Below are 20768 nucleotides of genomic sequence, written 5' to 3' on the forward strand. Positions count from 1 at the left end.
TAGTACAAAATTATTCAGAGCATTTACAGTACAATAATCACAATGTTGATGTAAATGTGAAATAGCATTAAAAATAGTATTAAATAGCAGATTAAAAATAGTAAATAGCTTTAGATTGCACTGAAAACATTTGCATCAGGTGTTACAGGGATGCTGTATTGTAAACGCCTAATTACGAAAATGATTAATTATAATTCAGCAATATAATGATTCTAAAATGGACCGTTTTGCATAATACTTTTATTTTTGGTACTTTTAGTATATATTGATGCTAATACTTTTGTACTTTTACCTAATTAATCTTTCAGTAGCAGCACAAAGAGAGTTTAGTGCTGACATGTTTAATCAATAATTTGTGATGTATTATTATGTTATATAAAACTTTAGGCTATTGATCTATTGGTGAAAAACACAAGCTACCTGGCAGTATATATAGCCTAGTGAAAAAATAAGCGCTTCCTTTACCAGCTGCGACATTAAAGTATGGACAAAATAACGCATCAATAATTAGAATTCATTAATATAACATATATAATTCTAAAATGAGCTGTTGTGCAGAATGATTACTTTTAGTTTTTGAAGTAATAGTTGATGCTTATATTTTTATTATTACTGAGTAATAAAATGGAAAAACAAGTATGTCAAAATTGTACTTAAGTACAGTAGTGAGTAAACTTCACAATCCATCACTGCTTGAAACTAAACTTAGAAGCTGTGGTCTAAAATAAAAACCTACATATTTTAACCATAACCTTTCACACTGGTGGCCCCACCGTCCCTGCTGGGTGCACCCGGGTATCACCCATCAACAGTCATCATCACCCTGCTGTCACCCTCCCCGCTGGGTGGCAATGCAGAGGTAGTGACGTCACCGGGCTGTCTCTCGCTCCCTTCCTGCTGCATCACAACAGCCGTTAGTAGCTCGAGTAGTGACCAGGGGGGACAGGATATCCACAGCCAATTCATTGATAAAACAACTCGTATTGACGCTGCAGCACTCCACAACATCCTAACACGGGGGTAACGGACAGGAACTGGTTGCAGTGCGATAACCCCGCTCCTCCAGCTGTTGGGAGATGGCCAGGCCGGAACAGGTTCTGCTCTTGGAGCCTCCGCACGAACTGAAATTCAGAGGTAAGAGAGGGGAGGGCCCGGCGGCTTGGACGGGAGGGGGGAGCTGCCTCTGTCAGCGGGGGCAGGCCAGTACGGTTACCAACCCGGGGAGAAGCTGGACCTCTCATTTTGACACTATTGCCCTCGTAAGAAAAGAATACGAATGAAAGGACGGCAGGTCAACTGACAGCTAGCTAGCGTTTAGCTAGCTGGATTAGCTTCTGTCGGCTAACCAGGCTAGCCAGGCCTTGTTACACATTTCTGCTGCAGCAACTGCTTTTAAAGCGGTTTACAAGTGCAAAACACGAAACATATGTGCATGGATATAGCAAGCATAATAAATATGTGACAACCTATTAAATTAATAACCTTTCATTTCACATAAGCTACAACATCCTTAGCATGTATACCTAGCTAACATTAGCTCGCTCTCTGATTGGCTGTCTCGCTCTGTTGGCCAGCCAGCTGTCATTTAATAACTTGACAGCTCACAGGACGAAAAAGCTGCACAACCTGTGCTACTTAAAGATGTGTTAGCTACGGACCATCAACATGCCAAGCCTCCTTATCGTTTGGGCTTTACTTTCGCTAATAGACATTTTAGTGAAGCTCGGCATTTGGCTGGAATATGTCACGTTGCTTTAGGCCCAAATAATGTTCCTACTGTATCTGTTTTGCAACAGATTACAGACATCATGCCACAATTTGAAATATGGCACCTTGTACCAACTGGAGTATTGAAGCCAGATAGTTTCATAGATTTATTTAATTGTTGAAAGACACCCTCAAAAACACAGTCTAACTTTTACTCTTATCATTAGTCTTGTCTTTGATAACACATATTGTACTTCCCTTTGCCCGGCTGTCAGCGTCTTCTATTTAGTGTCTTCCTAAAGCATACTGTTATCGGAAAACATATCCAGATTTTCTTGTTTATTATTTTGCCCTTCATGTATTTTATCATTCATTTTGGTAATGTATTTCATTTTTCTCTCTGTGAAGCACTTTGTACTCTGTTTTGACAAGTGCTCTATAACTAAATTATTATTATTATTATTATTATATATATATATTATATGTTTTTTGCATTAAGCACCCCAACATTACACTTAAAAGAACCAGCTGCACTAAACTGTTTGCCCCAATATCTACTGAGTAGCTTTTCATTGTAGTGTGAAGAGCTCGGCAACTGACACCACTATGTTTTTATGTGAATTGCCAATTTAAAGTAGCATAATACTAATGTTCAAATGTGCTGCTCTCGTGTTACCTTACTAGCTTATTTACTAGTATTCCAGTGTAATGGCACATTATATAAGCATTCAACTCGTTATAGCAGTAATGAAGTGTCTGAGTTGTATCATGCTCTGAGTGAGCCTGTAAATTGCTTTAGTAATAATATACAATGAGGTGCCCTGATATATGGAAATAATGGACAAATCAGAGGCGAAGAATGCCACAATATAGTTTCTTCTACCAAGTCTTGTTATTTTCTCTTCCCCACCACTGTAAGACACCTCAAAGTGTATTATAGACTAATGTACCAGAGGCAGGGAATGAACTCCACACCTGCCAACAGCCAAATAGAGGGTAAATGTTGGCTGTGGCTTTTCAGGTCACCTGCCACCATGGCAGATAGGTTTCCCTTATATCAAGAAATATAAAAAAAAAAGTAAATCCTACATTTAAAAAAAGTAAAAATATTCCATATTTGTACTGTCATCTATCAAAAGAGACGCTGTGTTCAAAATGTATACATTTTTAAAGCTTGTTTGTAGTCAGTAATCTTTACTTGAGGGTCTGTTTGTCTCACCAGTGAGTGTAGGAATAACAATGGTGTTATTTTCCATTTTTCTAATTGTCTACAATGCCATGAAAGAACCCAAAAGGAACAGTGTCCGTCTCTCAATATTTTGTCAACTTCCCTGCCCTCTCTGTGGCTCTCTGCCTCAGACCATTATTTCCCACTGAGACGTAAACCTTTAAAAAAAACAAATATATATATTTACAGCACCAGGACGATGTGGGATTGACTCAAAATAAACTCAGTTCATTGTTATAAAGGAACATGCCATGCATTGTAAGGCTAATTAAAAATATGTAATCTTTTATTAAGCTTTATCAGGCAACACAGTCAATACTTGTTAATAGGATCAATTTGTTGTTGGTTTTAATCTTTCATGGTTCATGATTGTTGATGTAAAGATAAAATAGAATATTGCACACTTTATCCTTTCACTAGTAACTTAGCACGAAGCAGAAGAACTGTTTGGTTACCTGTAGTTTAATATACCTTGCCCACTGATTTGAAACAGTGGTGAAACCATTGACTGGAAGTACGTTTCCAAGCGTTAACCAAACAGAATTAACTTGTGTGCCTTCTCAGTATACTACACAACACCACAAATCACATGCCAATACTCAGGCCCCAAGTTATATGTAGGCATGCATTGTGAAACTTCAGGAAATAAAGAGGAGTTCTGTTGGTAGCAGCTTGTTAGGCCTAGGATCAGACATCTGTGGGCCAAATACTACTCGTTAGGGGTATTATTAACAAATCATACTCCCTGCTCCTCACCTTATATCTGCTGTTTATAACAGCTTCAAATATTATCTCTTTATAATAGTTTTTAACTTCCTTTTGTGGTTTTTGTGAGTTGGATGCTATCCTGAGAAACTTTCAGGAAGTGGTAGATCAGGTGTACAGTCGTCGGTGGCGTGAGTCCCTTTCATTAAAAGCCTTAGAAGTCAAGCCAAGCTTGTGAGGGTCTGAGTTTCCTCTCTGTCTTTGCTCAAAGGGGAAGGGAAGTGTCAGTTGCTCTGGATGTTTGCTGAGCTGAAACTTTATCTTGAATCTGGTGTATGTGCTAATTCTGAAATAGCTCCATGTTTTCATTCACAGTGAGTGTGCCTCTGTCAACCGCAAAAGGTTTTGCTCACCATAATAGCTACTGTAGTGGCCTAATTTGTTATTTAGTTAGAAAACTTCCTGAAAACCTGGGATGGCTGAGTTTTGGGGTTTGTAAACTGTAGCATTTCACAAGTTAAAATGGTAGTTAGGTAACTGGAAGTTGCTAAACAAATGGATTCATTGTCAGCACTCTTAAGTAGTCATGAGTTGTGCTTTTTCTAAGAATATTGTCACAAACAAAACACATCAATGTCTCAAAGCTCAAAACCCAAATCAACTAATATAGATGTGTACTTTAATAATGGCGGGTCACTAACTATCATGTGTACGATATGAACAGATCTTCATATGCAGCACCAAAATTACAAAAAACATTTGCAAATACTTTTAGGCCATTTTTAGAATAATTTATGAATAGTATTTTGTTTTCCATGGTTTATGTATTATATTTTTAAATTCCAAAATGACAACTTAGTTTCTGCAAGTCTGTCTGTCGTAAAGTGTGTGGTATTGGCACTGTACCCACTGCGTTTGGGAACCTCACCATGAATTAGCGTTGCTCTCACTTCAGATAGCCTTCCTGGAAAAAATCAGGAGTGACTAAATGTTGCCAGTTAGCTATATGGACACATTTTGCTTTGCCGTTTCTGGAGTGTCCTGTCAATAAAAAACTTTTGCCAGGAATAACTTAAGGACATGTGACAATGTGGTTTTGTGAGAAGGAGTACTTAGGTAATACATAAAATTAGACTTGTACCCCTTCCAATTATGTATAATGTGCTCATAATATGAAAGAAGACTCATTACACTCTTGGCTTTCTCCAGGGTCAAATGCATTACCCAGATTAGGTTTTAGTACTTTCTTTTCTTACAGTGTTCATGCAAGAGCTCTCATTTCCAACAGATTTGACTTTTCTGTTATTGTAATTACCACTAAAGGGAAAAGAAAACCTTACACCAAGGTGGAGATTGCTTGCTCTTGTCGCGGTATTTCATGTGAGTGTAATAACTATACCGCTGAATTTATCTGGTGCCTATGAACCTTTGAATCGCTGCCCACATATTTCTTTCAAATATGCCTGGTGTTGTGCTCATTGATGGCTATTTAAACAACCAAGCCAATCAGATGCTTAGTAAGGGGACGCCATCTTTGCTGGTTATTGCTAATTTCTCTTTTATTTTTTTAACATTAGATGTTACTCAAGGTTGAGCGTTACCTTGACCACCGTGTTATTTCATAACCAATAGAGATTATTAAACACTAATTGGACGTAGCTGCTGTTCACCCAGGCGTTTTAAATAGGTTAAGACCAGAGGAAAATGTGTCAAATACATGGACTCTCCCATGTTTGGGAAAGAATTAAACTAAATTGAACTATCCAATTTACTTGACAGGTAAAATCCAGTACAAGTAGTTGATACAATGATTACCATAGAAAGTTAGTTAGTTAAAAAAAAAACACTGACAATGTAGTGCTGCAGTCTGGATGGAAAACTCACTTAACCTTCGCTCACCTTTTAGATTTGGCACGGTGTTATTTTGCTGTTGCTTTTGTTGTAAGGGTTTTCTGCATTATTGACAAATCTGTGCAACTTAATGCATTAGGCCTTGTGAGAGCTTTAGAGATATGTGACCTGCATCAACATTGATGGCATTAATTACATGTATTTGATTCCAAACTGCATCAGCTATTCTGTTTATGGTAGTGCAGTAGCAGAGGCCTGTGATTTATAGATTTGTACGCACAGTTTACTATTTAGAGGATTTGGTAAATTGATACTAGAATTGTTTTTGTTAATCAAAAGGACAAACAGACATCAGTAGTCGACATCAATCTAGAAAGCAGATGGCTTAGTTTGCATTCTTGACATTTACATTAATCCAGTTCTCACCAGGGTGTGTCACTGACACGTTTTATTTTGGGATTTAATTTGATTTAATTTATCTTGAGGACGACTTCCAGTCAAACTTATTAAAAACCTTATTTAAAAACAGGCGGTGAAACCCTGTGTATCTAACATATCAGGTCAAATAGAGAAAGTATGCAGCTGAAGGTCCAAATTGTGGGCAGTAGATTGAATTTGTTATAATTAAAGTCACATCCAATTAAGCCTTGATAGACCACATTTAAATGTGTTAACATACATGTCACATGTTTCTAATAGGCTTTACCCACTGGCATTGCAGTCATCTTATTTTATTTTGAAAAAGCTTAGATGAACCTGTTTCTGCTTTGTTTTTAGTATCTGTGTTAAATATTTGGCAATTTTATTTAAATTTGGTTTTCTATTGTGATAAAGATTTTCAATAATAATGGTACCATATATTACAACATAATAATTACATTTACTGAATTAAATGAAGCCCTCACTCTCTCACTTTCTTACTTGACATGTCAGTGTAAATACATAATGTTTAAAACATTTTGTTTATATATATAACAGCTGTGTCTGCCTGAGCTTGATAGTTTATTTTCCTGTTTGTCAGGTTTTTAAACGTATATATATATATATTCTAACTAGTGCTTTTTCTGCAGCAGCGGATGATGATTTTGCATTTTGTTGACTAAGAGAGACTCATTGTCTTTGGTGTCACTTTCTGACTGCCCAGCTGACACACATTACCAGCTTGTTTGAGTTTGTATGCCAGTGTCAGTTTTATTCTGTACATGTGTCATCTTCTCCAACCATTCAAACAATTCAAGTGATAAATAGTATTTTGTGTGTAGCGTGTGAGTTCATAACTCCTAAGAGTGTCTTTGGCCAACATCATAATTAAAATGTCTCTCCGTCCAGTTTTAATTTATGTTTCTATGATTTGTTGCCATTTAATGTGACTTGTGTAGTTGTATGTTTTGGTTTTGCTTCTACCTTATCTTCCTTCTTCGCAGGTCCATTTTCAGACGTGGTCACCACAAATCTCAAGCTCTCCAACCCTACAGACAGGAATGTGTGCTTTAAGGTGAAGACGACAGCGCCACGCAGGTACTGTGTGCGGCCAAACAGTGGAATCATCGATGCGGGCACCTCAATCAGCGTCTCAGGTAATGATTGACATGGGATTAAGCTGGGGCCATTATTAATTTACAGGCTAGTTTACATGTAGTAAAAGGTAAAATGTTTAGTTGATCTCACGTAAAATTATTTGACAGTTTTGATACGTTATCTTTTTAAGTATTATATCAAGTTAAATACTAAACATTCGCTGGTGCCAAATATGAGGATTGTGCTTTTCTGTATGCCCCTTTTTGTTTTTTGACTCTTGGTCAGACAAAGTAAGAAACTTGAAGGTATTTCTCGTACGGTGTGATAAGTATGTGATTTTATAGACCACAAGATTGATTTTTGTAGCCCTAGTCGCTACAACCATGACTTCCAACCATCCACATATCCCTGACTTTGTCTTTAGTTGTACCTTGATTTAAAAACCAAGTATCTGTGAGAAGGAAAGCGCAAACTAATATATCTCAAGTATCCCGAATGGGTTTGCTCTTTTCCTTCTAAAACACACACCCCCCAGTCCTCTCCCGTTACCCAGTACTCCCGCATCCTCTCGCCCCAGCCCCGCCTGGCGGGCCTCATTCCCAGCCGTGCACTCTGAGGGAGACAGGTACAGGCTAGTGTTTCCACTCTGTGCCACCTCTGCCATTTACAGCAACAGACTCATTTTACAACCTGCCCCTATCTGGTGTCAACAACTGCAAACTGTGTCACCGGGGCCCACAGTCCTCTCTGTCAGTTGCCTTTATTTTTCACTCTTATTAAGTTGAGAAAGGTCACAGGTTTGAGTCCCAAAAGGAGATTGCTTTCCTGAGAATGTAGTCACTATGAGGCAAACATATATGCTATGGTCTGTAACCTCTTAGTGTCCAGTCTGTCTTCAGGGAGAACTCACAAAGCGGTGTACTTAACAGGATAACAAGCGGTTGTGGGTTCTTATCTTGCAGGCATTGTGTGCATTTAAATTGAACACACATTAAGGTACTTTGATGAAAAGCCCAGGTTTATAAAAGGCCCAGCACACGTGACTCTGCTGTTTGCTCCAAACCCAGTTGGGCGTGGTTTCCATTACATATTAATTCAACATGCAAAACAGCACATGTCGCTTCTGCCTCCCAGAATCACGAGCTCTTTGTGGCACGTAAACAAAATACTATGTGTCATTTACCAACATCATCCTAAACAATGTAGACTAATAAACACGCATTTCATATGGCTTTTGGTGGTTAGATCCAAATGGTAAAGATATTGTGCTCTATCTTTTAGGGTAACTTCTGTATTTTTCAACCTGGACCCTATTTTCCTATATTTTTGTGACTAATAAGGGCAACAATTTTTGAAATTGGTCCAGTATCGAGCCAGACCACTGCAATGTAATTATATTGGGCAATTGTGCCGGCGGTGCGTAATTGCCCGATATGATTACATTGCACTGAAGCATTACATTGCAGTCCAATTCGTGGCTGCCGGCAGCTGCACTCTCAATCAAAACCGGACCATTAGTCACTTAGTCCAGGTTGTTATTAAAGTTTATCACAGTATCTCCACTACTGTTTTTTTTATCAGCTGATAGAGATTCAATGTCATACCTGCCACCTTGTATGCCGCCTGCATTCCATTTACAGTAACTGGAGTGCGGCCATATTTGGCTTTGCAACTGTGTCATGCGGAAGGAAATGCATTCAACTCGTTTGTTAGACTTCAAGGACACATACAATGTGTTTTGTGTAACTCTGAATGCAAACATAACTTTTGTTTGTTTTCAAGGAAACTCCACGGTGCACCTTTTTGTATGTGCTCTTTCTTCCTGGTATTAAAAGCTACATTACATTTAATTGATAAAAAAAATCTCTGAACACACCAGACTGTTCCAGCTCAGTGACACAAACACTGCTTGGTTGTCATACCAACATTAGTAATAAATAATGTTCTTGTGTAAAAAATATGCTGAAAAAAGTAATTCCCCTAATAACATTTTTATTACTCAGAGTTTTTGTTCTCCATCTAAGAAGATTGGATATGACCTGTAACTTGTTGCAGTCCAGCTTGTCTCGTATTTCTGGCCAGTCATTTTTAACAAAAGCTACACAGACATCCACTTGCATCGGAGCGAAAGGGAATAGTCTGCCACAGGATACCTACAAACCCTGAGATGTGTCATTTGCTGGCTCAGCTGAGGATACACACAGTGCTTTTGAAGCTCAACCCAGCTGTAACTGTATATGTTCAATGTAGCCATGACCGCAGGAATGTTACTGAGGTTGATTGGTGTTATGTAGCGGCATCCAGTGGAAAAATATGTGGCGTGAATGTTTCAAAAATCCTTGTGTCCACAAATATTGAGCTTCTTCTGGGAAAAAGTTAGTTTAGTTTCTCTGACACGCTCGGGAATTGTTATCATTTCAACAGAGGCAGAAAGACAAATAACATACCACAATAAAAAATAACAATTATTGTGTTGCATTTTATCTAAATTAGCTTCACTAGCTTGTCCTTACACTCATTTCTATTGTGGCTTCTGTCATGAAAGCGCGAGGAAGAGATTCTCCTGTCTTAATTGACATCCATATTCATGAAATTGTTTGCTAATATGCTAAAGACAAGGTCTGTTCTAATATTTAAAAGCCACATTCACTATTTTACCCACCAACTACATTCCTAGAACCTAACCTCTAAGTGGTGACTCCTGCAGACGTGTGGAGGATTACATGCTGTTAACTCCTGAGTTATTCCGCACCCTGAAAGTAGGTTTGCTGGTGTCTAGTGTTTTGTGTTTTTTTTTTTGACCCAGGAGAGCAAAACCAGAAGTGTGAGATCCCGCTGCGCTAAGAAGTCTGAATATGAATATTTTTTATGAGAGTTAGCTCTTACATCCTGGTGAGTTTTCCCTCCAGGGCTGTATCTCAAACGCTGGTTGACTTCACTCTCTTCCTCATTCCCACGCTATATTGTCCCGGTAGGTTTGCTGATCTTTGACCAGGTTTTTTGTGTTGAGTAATCTTCAACAAAGTAGACAGAGAACTCCCTTTTAACAAGTTAGGCTTATCGGTGTGAAGGTTTACTACCGTTACAGCTCGGGGTGTGACAATGAGCTGTACGGTCTCATGTGTCGTGACGTAATGTTCAAAATGAACTCGTATCTACTTTTTTATTTGTTGATGAATGCAGTGTTTTGCTCATTAAACTGAGACATTCATCTTTTGATTTTTTGGCCGTTTTTAAATTTGTGTTAAACTGTCAAACTAATTATTTATTTATTTTCTATCTTGCTGAGAATTCATAATCTCAAGTTGCATACTTTTATTGAAATAGAGTGACATAATACTTGGAAATGGAAGCTACATTCGTGTGTTATGATGAATTCATTTAGTCACACCCAAAGCTATAGAGTTGAGCTGATTCAATTAGTTCATTAATCAAATTAGTTAGTTGAATGACAGCCTTTTCATATATGTAGCTTCTTAAAGGAATACCTCACCCCCAATGTTATCATTTGTGTATCAATTACTAACCATGTTTTACCTTCAATTCACATAAACACATAAACAGCACTCAGCACGGAGGAGCAGCGGCCCCGCGCAAGCGTGAGACTGTTTATGTGGAAGAGTTTTAACTAGTAAGGTTTTAGCGAAAAAGTATGCATTTGAGAAGTAGTGAGGATACAACTGGATAAACAAGACTTGGATTATAGTGCACAAGTTGTTTGTAAACTGGATGTTTTGATATAGTTTTGCTGTTGCTAAACGTGGCCCCCGATTTACTTTTACTTTAAGTTTTTTGGATTCTTCGTTCACTGTTGAGGCATGTGATAAAAACTTTTCATCGCAAATTCAAGTTATTGTGGGGGGGGGGGGTGAGTAATTGATATACAAATGACTATTCGGGGGTGAAGCATTCATATCATTGCAAATGGAATATCTTTATTTCCTGACATTTCATAGATTTCTTTTAAATGAATTGATAATGAAAAAAATAAACTTTTGCAGCCCCACAATGGAATATAATTATTCCATGGGTGGACCTCTGTGAGCTCCTCAAGGTAAATAGTTAGTCGTTATTCTGTTGTGAGCATCTTGTCTCATGGGACACAATTAATTAGACAGGAAAGGAACGTTTTCATACCTCCCTCCCCTCACCCCTCTAATGGTTCCATTCATCATCAACAAGCAGGCAGGCCTTTGCCTGCTTGACCTGTGTTGAACACAATTAGCCTCTGTGAGTTTTATAAATGATTTCCCAGCGTGTAAGAATACTAAATCATGCCATTAGCAGAAGTAGCTTTTTTGTAAAGGTGTGTTCAAAGGCTGTCGCTCAAAGACCCTTTTGTGGCTGTGCTTTTTCCGTCTCAGGCTTTGGCTCAGGAGGACCTTAAAATGTCATGTTTTTCACTGTAGCTCGAGAAACTTGCATGCCTTCCTGCACTATTCTCCCGTATTGTCCCCTTGGACTTGAGGTAGATGGCTGTGCAAATTGGGTCTGACTGAAACAGGACGTTCTCAATCTGTTCATGCCGTCTGTTTCTGGTTTGCGATATTGAACTGCCCTGATTGCTGTAATGGTGCACTACATCTCTGAGGTTTTCCACTCTAGGGAGAATTGGCATGTGCCATATATGAAACCCATCCTCATAGCTACGCCAGCTTTCAAATTAGGAGGTCATTTGTTTCTAGTAAAAGCCAAAGAATCACGGAGGCATTGTAGACATAGTGAAAATATGCCTTTCAATTGCCCTCATTTAAAAAAAGTCAAAGGAGAAATAGATCATCCATCAATAGCTATTTTCATCCCCTCTGCACTTCCACCCTTCACTTGAATACTGACATAAGAAAGTGATCATTGTAAATCACCGTTGCAGTTTTAAAATACCTTCTCAGTCACTGGAATGACATCAAATAACACACCACTGACCGAGAGGACTGATGTGGTGATGGGTTAAAGTCGTATTCCAAACCAACACCTGCTTTTTGTTAGAGCAATATGTAATGTTAAGAAAGGAAAAGACAGGGTTTTGAAGCTGTTAGAAAGATTACCCCCTGGGGTATTTGTAGATTCGTCAGTGTTTCGCCGTCATGGTAACGCAAACTTAGAAATAAATCATCTCAACCACTTTTTCCAAGCAGCATGGGTAAGCCCAGAGCCTTGAAGACGTGGAGGACCTAGTTTACTTTTTGACAAACACATGGGTATTTGATACTCACTAATTCCTATTTAATCCAAGAAGTGGACAAAGATTCAAAAAGGGGAGAGAAATGGAAACTTGCTGACAAAGAAAAGTATCGGCTTAAACGCTGGAGTTTGTTTTGTATTTGGGGCGGCGGACTTTACCCACAACTCGTATTATGTTCCTGCCTGTCTGCCCCAGTTTGAATGATACTAACAAGACACGTTCTCCTGAGTCTCCTGAGGATGTGAAGTGAGGATGAGGTTTAAAAAAAGGGAAATAAAACTGAGGGAGTCATAACAAAATATATTGACTGTGGTAATCATGTGGGGACTTGCTGTTCACACTGTAGGATGCAACTTTGGTCACTTATCAGCCCCAGTTCTCTCTCCCCATGTTTCTTTATTATCTTTATTTTATGGTATTAACTGAAGGGTAATAAATAATCTTAAACATGTTGCCATGTGAAGTATGTTAAAATCAATTCTTTATAATGTGACCTCGACTGTCATTTTGTATTTCAGTTATGCTACAGCCTTTCGACTACGATCCCAATGAGAAGAGCAAACACAAGTTCATGGTCCAGTCTGTGCTAGCACCTCCTGACATGACCGACATGGAGGGAGTGGTGAGTGTGTCTTCTTCCTAAAATCAGTTTAAATGCATAATATTTTAAATGCTTTGCACGCAGATGTAACGCATAGAGAACACATTGTTATCAACTCATGGAATACAATACATACATCGAAGTTAACTATAAACAAAGAGAACTTCAAATCGGAAAACCCCCCAGCCAGGATGATCGGCTGCGTCTCAAAGAACACAAAGAGCTCATTTTATTCCTAATCGTGTGTGTGATCTCAAAGTCATGTTTGCGACCGCTGGCCAACAAACATTCATACAGTAAATTGCCGAGAATGTTGTATGATACTGTGACTCACACTCGTAAAAACACACACACACACACACACACACACACACACACACACACACACACACACACACACACAATGTTCATGCTTATGACAGAGGTTTGACTTGAAGGCAGATTTTTGTGGGTGGGGTTGTAAGTAGAGCACAAAGGAGATTAACTGCAGTTGTTCTCGTAGTAAATTTCTCTCCAGGTCTCCCTCATAACTGTTGTTAACAAATGTTAAAAATGCAAGTTGACTAAGAACACAGCCACAGCCAAATATATGTAATCATACCTGCGAGCCTCAAATTATTCTACAGTACTTTGCAACCAGCTGCACAATATCATATTTTCATAGATACCAACTATGTTTTTGCAAACCAGTTTAGTGTTTCTTTCCCCTGAACATCAGGCTGCTGACACCCAAGTGGAACCACATTTAACTTGGACAATCTCAAAGGCACTAATTACTTATATGTTGAAAATAAATATTATAAAACATACTATGTTTATGTATACAATCTGTAGATAATCAGAATATAAAATGTACCTTTTAAATATCTAATTTAATAAGGATTCACTGGCATAGACATGTAAACTATTAAAGTGTTTTTGTATTACTCAGTGCTAAATCAAGACATTATGAAGGAATATGTTTAATATATCGACAGGTGGTTATCTTTGCATCCTCCTGTGAAGAGTCATTATCAGCAGCCTGTTACAAACAGTCCCCTTTGTCTTGTTTTGAACAATAAAAAGATAATGTGTTAATGCACGTTTCTTTATTTCAGTGGAAGGAGGCTAAACCAGATGAGCTGATGGACTCCAAGCTGAGATGTGTTTTTGACATGCCAGTGGAGAATGAAAAAACGGTAAGTACACGCTGTTACTCAACTTCTCTCCTCGCCTCACCATGTCAGCTTTGGTTGTCACTACAGACTAGATATCAAAGACACTAGAGGCAATGATGTGTCACATTGCTCTCTATTATTCTTTTTAAATCACAGTAATTGGCCTCAGCATCAATGGCACAAGCGAGGGATAAAATACAGCGCGCTGGTCGTTATTACGAAATAAATCCGACATGTAGAGCAGGAACCAGATGTGAAGGCGGAGAGGTCCTGCTCACCCTGAAGGGGTTTATTTCACAATAATGACCCACTCGCTGTACATTATCCTGCTTATTACACAGCTACTAAATAAATCAATCAATCATTTGACAAAAAAAAACCGAATACATTGATTTAAAACATGCCAAAACATATAGTCCGCTCGCTGTGAGATCAAACTGCGTCCATAGCAGCTGTCTGTAGTTATTATTATATAATATGTAGCTAAAGAGAAATAACACACAGTAGAATGCCATAATTGACCAATCAGAATCAGGTATTCAACAAATGTATGTAATGTGTTTTTAATAGTTTTCTATCATTATGCTGCTCGTCTTCATCAAACATAACAAATTGTTTCCTTTTTATTGCGTATTTCTCTGCAGTGCATTTGTTTGCTTGTTGATATTTGTCTCAAGGTGGAGCTGCATTATTTATCGGGCTATGATGTTTATTGTTGTTTTCGAGCTCCCCACCTCTTTCTCCATCCTGTCCCATGTCAGTCTTCATCGCTCCTCTTCTTTTTGCACTCTAATACTGTCCAACTGATTTCTCTTTCCTTCCTATATCTCTCATTGCCACTTTTTCTATCTTGTTTATGTTGTTGAGTCTACATTTTAAATTAAGCATTACTCTTTATCCCTCTCTCCATCTTGTCCCCCTTCACCTCTCTCCTCACACTCTCGGGCATCAACAGCCCTTCAGAGGGCCACTTTGTTCATTCTCACATGCAGTTTATTATTGTTGTGATTCTTCTAGGACCCCACACCGCTGCAGAGACATTATCTCGTCATGATATGAACCGAGTCCACTGGTTTCATTAACACAAGGAGAGAAAAGGACCCGGGGTGGTTGTTTTCAATTCATTTTAAGCTGTGCACATTGCTCCCAGTCAGCACTGTGCACCACAGAGTCCGTTAGATGGAGATAATGCTGATAGAAACCAGCTTGATCCACTTATGAAAGGCACCCCTGGGTGAACTCTCCCACCAACATAGAGCTAGGAAGCTTGAGAGGAGGCTCTGTGTTCCTATATCAAAGTCTGCAAGTCTCCAAATATAAAGTCAACGGTCAGAATCGCCATGGAAACATGTAGCAGCAAACAGTCAACTTATTGCGTTATATCTTGTCGCCCTGTTGACCCACTTACAGCACGACATGGAGTCCAACAAGATGATGTCGTCCAGCTTGCTGAAGTCAGAATCCTCCACGCTGCCTCTGAAGTCAATGAGCTCAACCCTCGATGACGGGGAGGTAAAGAAGATCATGGAGGAGTGTAAGAGGCTGCAGATGGAGGCTCAGAGGCTACGGGAAGAAAACAAACAGATCCGGGTGAGTGAGATTACTGCAGGACCACAGTCAGTTCATCTTTTTATTTTTTTCAAGTAAAGACTCAGCGTTGCTGTAAACTTAGTCTCACTGATGCACCGTTTTTGTGAAGGACATTGTTTGTTGGTGGTAAACTATTAATGATGCAAGTCCAGCTGATCAATACAAACTTTACCGCAAAGCAAACCTATGATGTGATGTGGTCAGATCGTGACGCGCCTTGTTGTCCGTGTTAGTGTAACTCCCTCATTAGCCTTTACTAGGTGTAGCTTTGTAGTTCTCCCTATCTCTCAGGTAAACTCCTCCCTAAAGGAGGTTCAGCTGGAAGGAACACCTGGATATACTGTACAGTGCGGCTCTGGCCTCCGTCATTTAGAAAAAAGGTTTTTATTTTGAACCCTGGGTGTGCATTCAGATGTTGTTCCTTTAAAGTTTGTGTATTTTAATGAGTAACAAAAAAAACATTGAATATATTGCTTGGTCCTGTGGAAGATATTAGTTACTCTATGAATCAACACAAACTACAACTAACTGCTGATTTACTTCTTGATTTAACAACTAATTGAGGTTTACAATAAATAAGAAACTAGTGAAAACTGCTTATTGTAATGTCCCAGAGAAGTTGACATATTTAAATGTATTTGTTTGACTGTCTAAAACCAAAATATATTTAGTTTACTATAAAATCCAAGAAAACCACCAAATATTCACACTTAAGATGCTAAAACCAGTGCATTTATTTTGCTTTTCTACTTTAAAAAAATGACTTTATTATTAAAATTGTATATATATTGTATTATATATATATATATATATTATAGGATTTGTTCAAACTACCAATCTATCATCAGGCTTAAATCAAACGCAGAGAGAAAGTATTATTCCGCTGAATGAGCAAAGAAAACTCCTCTTTCATCTCACTCACCAGAATTAGCAGATGACATCACTGAACATCCAGAGTCACATTTGGTTATTTGTTTTTGTACTGATTAATGTTCACAATCAAGATAAGCAAATTAAGTGGAAATTTGATTCACACAAAGTGGTGGTTCCACATGAGGTTGCGGTGTCCCTCCAGCCTTTGCTGTATTTCTTTGAATAGAGATTTAGTAACTCAAGATTGAGGTTTGCGTTAAGTGCAACTGCTCAGATCCATAATCAGTGGCAGACCTCAGGCTTCGTAGCTCGTAAGGCAATTTTGCAAATCAATGAGTTAGCCATCAATCACAATGATCAGTGGTGGAGGGGTTTAAAATTGGGTTTTGTTAAAGTTTGGTTGGAAATGAGTCACATGCACACACACACATACACAGACGGCCGGGAGAAAGTAAAACAACTCCTCTTTAAGTTCTTGCCAGAGGCCGAACGACTGTTGGCTGCTCCTGCGGCTGAGATTAAACTAACAGAGAGCCCCCCCCCCCCACCCGCTGCTGGGAAATGAAGTGTGTTAAAGCCTGGCGCCTTCTGCTGCCCTCTGGGGATTGTGTCAGATGAAGATTTAAGCAGATCCTATTTCTTTGAGCTTGTAAATAAATACGGTCTTATCTCATTGAGTGATTGACAAGCTGTCTCTCTTCCCCGTGTCATCCTTTTCTCTTCTCCACTCTGTCATTCGCTCACTCTCCGACCACCATCTTCCTCTTCCCCGCTTTAAGGTTATAATAGTTACTTATAGTTAATAGATTTTATTTTTTATACATTTTAGTTGAGTTTCAGGAAGTTTTAGTTTTTATATATTTAGATTTTTTATTTGGGCCGTGTATAAAGTATGTAGCGACATACACAGTACATAGAATAGCTTCGTTAGATAGTATTTGATCTACAACAATATTTAAATCATGTCCATGTTAAAAACAATAGGGATTAATTATGAAGCAATTTAGGCACAGGTCCATCTCCAGGAATCTCAAGTCTGTTCACTTTCTGTGGTTCAATGTCATGTTGCATTTACATTTTTTATTGTTTTGGTTTACGATAATAACCCTGCTGCTTTTTCTTTCTTCCCCCATTTCAGGAGGACGATGGTCTGCGGATGAGGAAGAGTAACGTGTTATCTCAGCACTCCTCAATTGGCATGAAGAAAGACGAGGGCTTGAGCGCCCGCGCGATGGCCCTCATTGTGCTCTTCTTTGTGGTGGGCGTCATTGTAGGCAAGTTGGTCTTGTAGATGGCAGCGCAGATCGGTCGGGCCGCAGCATGCTTTCAGGGGGATGAAAACAAACACGGGATCAGGGATTTTGGATCAGGAATGCCATATCCACCGGGTGGGGGGGCGGTAATAGTTTTGATTCAGTCTCATTTATGTAAAAAATGTAAAAGGTAATGTATGAGAATATAAGGAAGAAAAAAACCGATCATCATCTTATGAACAAACCCACTGTTACAGGTCTTGCCTCTACGTAAACATCACATAGTCATTCTGGCCCTCTTTCCCAAAGTTTCATGTATACAGATGACTGGTTCTGCGCGGGGGGGGGGGGGGGGAGGGAGGTAATGGAAACATGATTTAATGCTAGTGATCAAGACCAATTTTCTAACACCGGCGAGGTAGTGTTGGTGCGACTGAGTCAGTTTGCAATTGTGTGAATGTCATTTTAGTGTATTGTTGTTTCTTTTTCTAAATGACGGAGGCCAGAGCCAATGTATATGTATATGTAATCCCCCCCCACTGTACAGTATATCCAGGTGTTCCTTCCAGCTAAACCCCCTTTAAGGAAGGGATTTACCAGAGAGATGATGCACACAGTCGGGGTTACACACACACAGGGCTATCAAACTGACTCCTGCAATCAGAGGCTTTGTAAAATCGGCTCGTCTTTGATTGTAGAACAACATTGATCAGTGAACACTATAGGTCATTTTCTTTCCTCGTGTCGTTTTTATTTTCACGTTACCTTATTCCCGTCACCTGTCACTCACTGCTCACCACAACCCCAGTTGTCAGAGGGGCGTCGTTTGATTGCATGCGTTCGCACAGAGTGTTGCATTTGGACTTTTTGAATCTAATTTAATTGCTTTTATAATGGTGATCATAAAGTCATTTGGCTGTAGGTTTGCACAACAACATTTTTCAGATTTTCTTTTTCTCTTTTGTTGAGTTTTTATGATTTAAAGTAATCTTTTTGTCGTTGGGGTTGAATCATTTAAGAATTCTGCTGCTACAAAAAAAATGAGCTCCAGATTTGTAGGATTAAATCATTTCTGTAAATGTTAACCAGATGAAAGGCTTGCCTTGTGACCTTTTTGGGTAAGTTATTCTCAGGCCTAGACGGAGGACTATACAGTACATTAACATAAATATACACATTCACAGCATGCATACATATAGTGAGAATGGGCAGGAAGTGCATGTAGAGGCGACTGTTACGTGTTTCCCTTACTACATCAACAACACCAAGGTCCTGCTTCAGTGTCCTCACAAAGGGACCTTGGTCTTTTCCAGCTCTTTTTTTGTTTTCTCATTTTTTCCAACTGAGCCATACATTTGTTGACGTTCTGTTTTGTTTGGGACAAATGTATGTCAGAGATCAATTGAGTGTTTCAAGCTGCCTGCTCCAGCTTTCTGCTGCTGGTTATGTTTTGCTGGGGGTTTTGTTTTTACTCCACTGCAGGCCTGTGTTCAGTTGTTGGTGTTTGTTCAGCATTTATCCGTTGCTTATTAATGTTATATCCTCACTGCATTTGAAGACGTGTTCATTTTTAATGCTCCAAGATTAAGAGTGTCTCTCCTTTGATCTTCCTGCAAGCATACAAATTCATTTTTTTTCTCAAGTGAGATTTGGGGGGAGGGGAGGGGAGGGGAAGCATACAGCATACAGCCTAGTTTATATCCTTGAGGGGGACCACATGATGACATTGTACTGTTCCAGAGCTGATGGTTATTTTTTGGTCAAAAATAAACCGAAACATATTCTCAAATTGTTTCATCTCCAAATTTGCATGAGGGGGGAAAAAAGCAGTGGAGGGTGTCGTTCTACTTTGCAATATTTGAAGGAAAAAGACTAGTTGTTCATATTTTTATCCAACTGTATCCACTTGCGATGCAGGAGTGCATTACCCTTTGTTAAACTGAAAGGAAAAATGACAAAGTCCCACCATGTTTTCATGTTAAGTGGAGTGGAAGATGATGGATTTGACTGGCGGCTTAGAGGTTAAAATATACATGAGCTTGTGTTTCTACTGTATCTCTGTAAAGTTGTTGGGTTGAGGATTACTTGCTGCTTAGAGGGAGGGCAGAGCAGACCTGAGCTACAGTCCCATCTTGGGTTATCAGACCTGGGTCATATAGTACTTGCAGAAAATTATTCTTGTTCAATGAGTCCTGGTTGGAGTATCAGAATATTTTACATGGAAAAAATAGTTCAAAGTACCAGAATATACAATTATGTGATTTAAAAATGTATCCCTGTCCTGCTCTGATGCAGTAACCCCCACCAATGTGGTACTCCAAGTAGGATTAAACAAACAATAATAATTGCATGTGAATACTGATTGATCCAGGCCCGGCTGTAAAACACACTACACTGACCTGTCATGGAGTCTCTGACCATCACCGTGATCAATGTAAGCAGTCGGCAAACTGTTTTGTATGTATATAAATAAATAAATAAGTCTATCTGAGAAGAAGATTAATATTCCTAGTTCAAGTAGTCTCTCTGGTGTATAAAAACAACCCAACCTGGTTGGACTATGTAGCATCTTAATAAATTAAATGAATAAAGCCCCTACCTAATCGTGTGAAGTCATTTCCTGTTATGCACACAGGCTACAAGGTGCACATTCATATTTATATACACTATATATATTATATACACAAATCCAAACTTTCCCGTTAAGGTCCATGTTGTTGAAATGTTGCACTTATAATTTATTGTGAATCATTAACACTGATTCTTTTTATTTTGTATTATGTTACATATCTTTGTAAGAGTATGCTTGATTTGAAAAAGAAGTTTCAATGAAAAATCTAAATCTCTGCAGCACCTACTGTACATTACCCACAACTGAACTTGTTTCAATCAATATTGGTGTGTTATGCTAGTAGCGGCTAATGTAACCTCGACCGACGCTGCCTTAAGTGACATCACTCGAGTCAATTCATCACAGCGTTACACGGCTTCTTCTGGAGTACTCAGCAAGTACAATTGTTTACCCTTTGAGTTACCCTTTATTTCATATTTAGAACAGGTATCTTCAGCTGCATTGATAAAGAAGAATAGAAAAGATATATAA

The 20768-nt window shown here is 38.8% G+C and overlaps 1 protein-coding gene across 1 annotated transcript; it reads left to right on the forward strand.

Moving 5' to 3' along the window:
• The first annotated feature begins 828 nt into the window (after window positions 1-828).
• LOC115008555 (vesicle-associated membrane protein-associated protein B-like) lies at window positions 829-20268 on the forward strand. Its single transcript, XM_029432233.1, has 6 exons — window positions 829-1134; window positions 6916-7068; window positions 12710-12813; window positions 13890-13970; window positions 15360-15539; window positions 17551-20268. Exons 1-6 carry the CDS (start codon window positions 1077-1079, stop codon window positions 17701-17703), a joined length of 729 nt encoding a protein of 242 aa, XP_029288093.1. The 5' UTR covers window positions 829-1076; the 3' UTR covers window positions 17704-20268.
• Window positions 20269-20768: the final 500 nt, after the last annotated feature.

This window comes from Cottoperca gobio, chromosome 5, assembly GCF_900634415.1.
Source record: "Cottoperca gobio chromosome 5, fCotGob3.1, whole genome shotgun sequence".
Lineage (NCBI taxonomy): Eukaryota > Metazoa > Chordata > Actinopteri > Perciformes > Bovichtidae > Cottoperca > Cottoperca gobio.

Coding starts and splice junctions, on each gene's coding strand:
- LOC115008555 (XM_029432233.1), top strand. CDS start 1,077: ATGGCCAGGCCGGAACAGGTTCTGCTCTTGGAGCCTCCGCACGAACTG. Junction 7,069..12,709: donor CACCTCAATCAGCGTCTCAG/GTAATGATTGAC, acceptor TTTGTATTTCAG/TTATGCTACAGCCTTTCGAC. Junction 15,540..17,550: donor AAGAAAACAAACAGATCCGG/GTGAGTGAGATT, acceptor CCCCCATTTCAG/GAGGACGATGGTCTGCGGAT.